This window comes from Dermacentor variabilis, unplaced genomic scaffold, assembly GCF_050947875.1.
Source record: "Dermacentor variabilis isolate Ectoservices unplaced genomic scaffold, ASM5094787v1 scaffold_14, whole genome shotgun sequence".
Classification (NCBI taxonomy): Eukaryota; Metazoa; Arthropoda; class Arachnida; order Ixodida; family Ixodidae; genus Dermacentor; species Dermacentor variabilis.
In genome coordinates this window covers 13,539,863-13,543,086 of record NW_027460302.1, presented here as the reverse complement: position 1 = coordinate 13,543,086, position 3,224 = coordinate 13,539,863, and the positions used below count along the sequence as shown (strand labels likewise).

The 3,224-nt window shown below is 52.4% G+C and overlaps 1 protein-coding gene across 1 annotated transcript; it reads right to left on the bottom strand.

The window, feature by feature from the left end:
• Positions 1-329: 329 nt before the first annotated feature.
• Positions 330-773, bottom strand: LOC142567803 (uncharacterized). Its single transcript, XM_075677953.1, has one exon. It carries the CDS (start codon positions 771-773, stop codon positions 330-332), a length of 444 nt encoding a protein of 147 aa, XP_075534068.1.
• Positions 774-3,224: the final 2,451 nt, after the last annotated feature.

Below are 3,224 nucleotides of genomic sequence, written 5' to 3'. Positions count from 1 at the left end.
GCGTGTCATCATGTGTATGACCTGACTTGCCTGATGGAGAATGCGCCGTAGCCACTCCGCACTACGTCCATTCTCTTGCCACAGAAATCCGAGGATGCGGACGGATTTTCTGCGCGGGATAGGTTCGCCGGTCATAGTCAAGGTGATGTGGGCGTGTTCAGCAGCTGCTTTGCGCGTAGAGGAATTCATTACGACGATGTATTCTTGATTTTTCCGCGAAGCATGTGAGGCCTAGCTGGTGTACGTAGGTGTCGACGATGTCTAAGCCGGTTTGAAGTGTGGCTTCCTGTTCGCCTGGGTTTCCGGTGGCACACCAAAGTGTGATGTCATCAGCGTATATTGCATGGCGTAAACCTATAACGAGGTTGAGCTTTGCGGGGAGGTCCTTCATCGCCAAGTTGAAGAGAGTCGGTGACAATGGAACCTTGTGGCGTCCCTCGGTTTATAGGGAAGCACATGGATGGCTGGGTGTCCGGACCCAAGAAGCGCACTTGCCTAGCACTGAGGAAGCCGTAGACGTAGCGAACCATGCGTTCTTGGGGTTTGGTGGCTGCTAGGTTGTCAATGATGGCGTGGTGCAGGATATTATCGAAGGCACGTTTGATATCCACGCCTACAATTGTCCGGAGTTGTGCCGAGCTAGGGTGATCGTAGACATCTGTGGTAATTTGCAGGGCCACGTCTTGGGCGCATACGTGCCTGCGGAAACCGATGAGTGTGTCTGGGAGATGGCCCTGGCTCACAAGGTGCCATTCTAGTCTCGTCAGGGCCATCTTTTGCATCAATTTTCCCGCGCACGATGTGAGGGATATCGGTCGAAGGTTTTTAAGCGTGTTGGGAGGTTTGCCAGGTTTGTGGAGGAAAATAACTAAAGCTTCCTTCCATGACTGTGGAATTTCCCGTCTCCCATGCATGGTTAATGAGGTGTAGAAGGTGCTTCTGGTGGTTTTCGGGCAAGTTGCGGAGCATGGTATGTGTTATCTGACCCGGAGTTGTATTTCGTCGGAGCTGCATGAGTGCTGACCGCAGCTCCTGGAGTGTAAATTCGGAGTCAATCCCTTCTGGCTTAGTTGGCGATTGCGGAAAGGGAGCAAGTGGTGATGGGTTGAACTCCGGGTAAAATGTCTCTCGCAGTTCTTGGATAATTTCTCCTGTGGAGCGCCCGGTCTGCATTTGATATTGTTGGAGGGCGTAGCGAGGTTTGGCTTGGCCCATGAGAGTGCGAAAGATTTGCCATACTCTAGGTGTGTGAAGCTGGCCATTGAGGTCTTCACATGTTTGCCACCACCGTTGAGATTCCAGTTGGTCAGCGTATTCCCGGCTCTCCTGAGTTATGGTGTGTATACGTTGGTGGAGCGTCCTATTATTCTTTGCACGGCGCCACCAGCTCACCAGTCTGCGGCGTCGTTCCCAGAGGGCTAAGAGGTGAGTGTCGACCTGGGGTTGATCCTCTGTGGCGGCAATGCGGGAAGCATGTTGGGACACAACCTGCACTACATTGTTTGTCCATTCTGTGGGGTCAGTGTTCTCATCAATCTCATCCAGGTCGAGTCGTTTACGCGCCTTGTTCCAGTCAACGAGACAGATGGTTTTGTGGCGGGGTGTCCGACTTGGCCTTTGTGTACGCAAGGGAAGCCGGATCTCAATAATGGTGAGGTGTTAAGCGTTGCTGGGAGGGGTTGTAGCTTGATAACGGCCAGATATTTTGGTTTGGCGTCCAATAACAGTTTAAAATATCTAGACTGTGACCATGAACGTCTGTCCACGTGCTCAGTAGTCGGTGTATTCATATACGTAGTGTCGAGTTGGATTGTGGGCATGGAGCTCTTGACGTAAGTCACCGTCACTGTAGGAGTAAGTGGGTCTGACGTGCCCCGTTTGTATGTATGTAATACTAGGAGCAACAAAATGTTCATAGCCAGTGAAGGGAAAGGCACCGTGGGTCTCCTGCAACACAAGAATGTCCGGTTCTGTTTTCATGAATAGCATATGTTGCAGGAGATGTTGTTTCTTGTGTCTGAAACCACGACAGTTCCATTGCCATATCGTGAGAGATGGGGATGGTAGGGTTGGGATCGGAGGTGTGTGCCTAGAGTTAGTGGCCATGTTGTGATTCAGAAGGGTTATGGGGAATGAGGCGTTTGTGTGGGTGCATAGTGTCCTCTATATGTTGGAGGCGGGTGGAAATTTGCGAAAATTGGTTTGACAAGGGGGTTAGAGTGGTCAGAATGGCGCGTTGTATCTGTTCAGTAATTATAGTTGCGATAGTAGATTCGATCGCTTGTTGCACGATGCGACGAATACGTGCATCTAACTCCTCTGACAGAAGGTCTGAGCTCAATAGGGAGGGCTGCGGAGCGGGGGCAGTTTCTGGGAGAGCTGTACCACTCACCTTTAAAGGCGTATACTGCGTCTGTCACTGGTTAGGTAGCGCAGGCCAGTTAGGGTCGTCAGCAGCAGGCTTGGGTTTAGGTAGTTGCTGCCACGAAGGACGGCGCTGATCGTGTTGATCACTCTGTGATTTAGCTGTCTGGCTCTGTCTGAAGTCCATCTTCTGCTTGTGGGCGAGCTTCGGTTTTTGTTTGGGCCCATTTTGACTGGACTTGCGGTTGTGACTTTGACTCTGGTTGCGACTGCCGCTACGGCTACGGCTGCAGTCGGTGTCAAGTGCCGAAAACTGGTTGCTGGTTGGCACGCCGGAGTCTTCTCGAGTAGGCGGTCGTGAGAGGTGGTGGGCTGCTCGGTAATTTGGATTGATCCGTGTCGGTGCTTTGCGCCGGCGAAGTGCCTCCTCTGCAGCGCGGCAGTGTGGGCAGTTTGCGTCCGTAGCCGGGTGATCACCCCCGCAGTTGCAGCAGCGCATATCGCACTCGTGAGGAGTAGTTGACGTGTCAGTTACAGGGGGGAAATGTTGCCCACAAGATCTACAGCACGAATATGTCGAGGCGTTGGGGCAGACATCAGATCTGTGTTTCAGGCTGTAACAATGCCAGCACTGAAGGCATTTCGGTTTGGGTGGGTAAAGCCGGTAGACCGCTGAAAACAGGATGGCGCTCTTTGGTATTTCAGGCCGCTCTACCGTGATGATGAGAGACGCCGTCTTGCCAAGTCGCCGATAAGACAGGATTTTTTGGCCCGGAATAAGGAGTTCTTCCTGTACGGCATCTTCACAAAAGGAAAGTGGTACACCATGCAGGACGGCGCGGGCGTTCTGTGGGTCGTTG

Excerpts from the sequence above, each read along its gene's own strand:
- LOC142567803 (XM_075677953.1), bottom strand. The coding sequence starts at position 773 with ATGGCCCTGACGAGACTAGAATGGCACCTTGTGAGCCAGGGCCATCTC.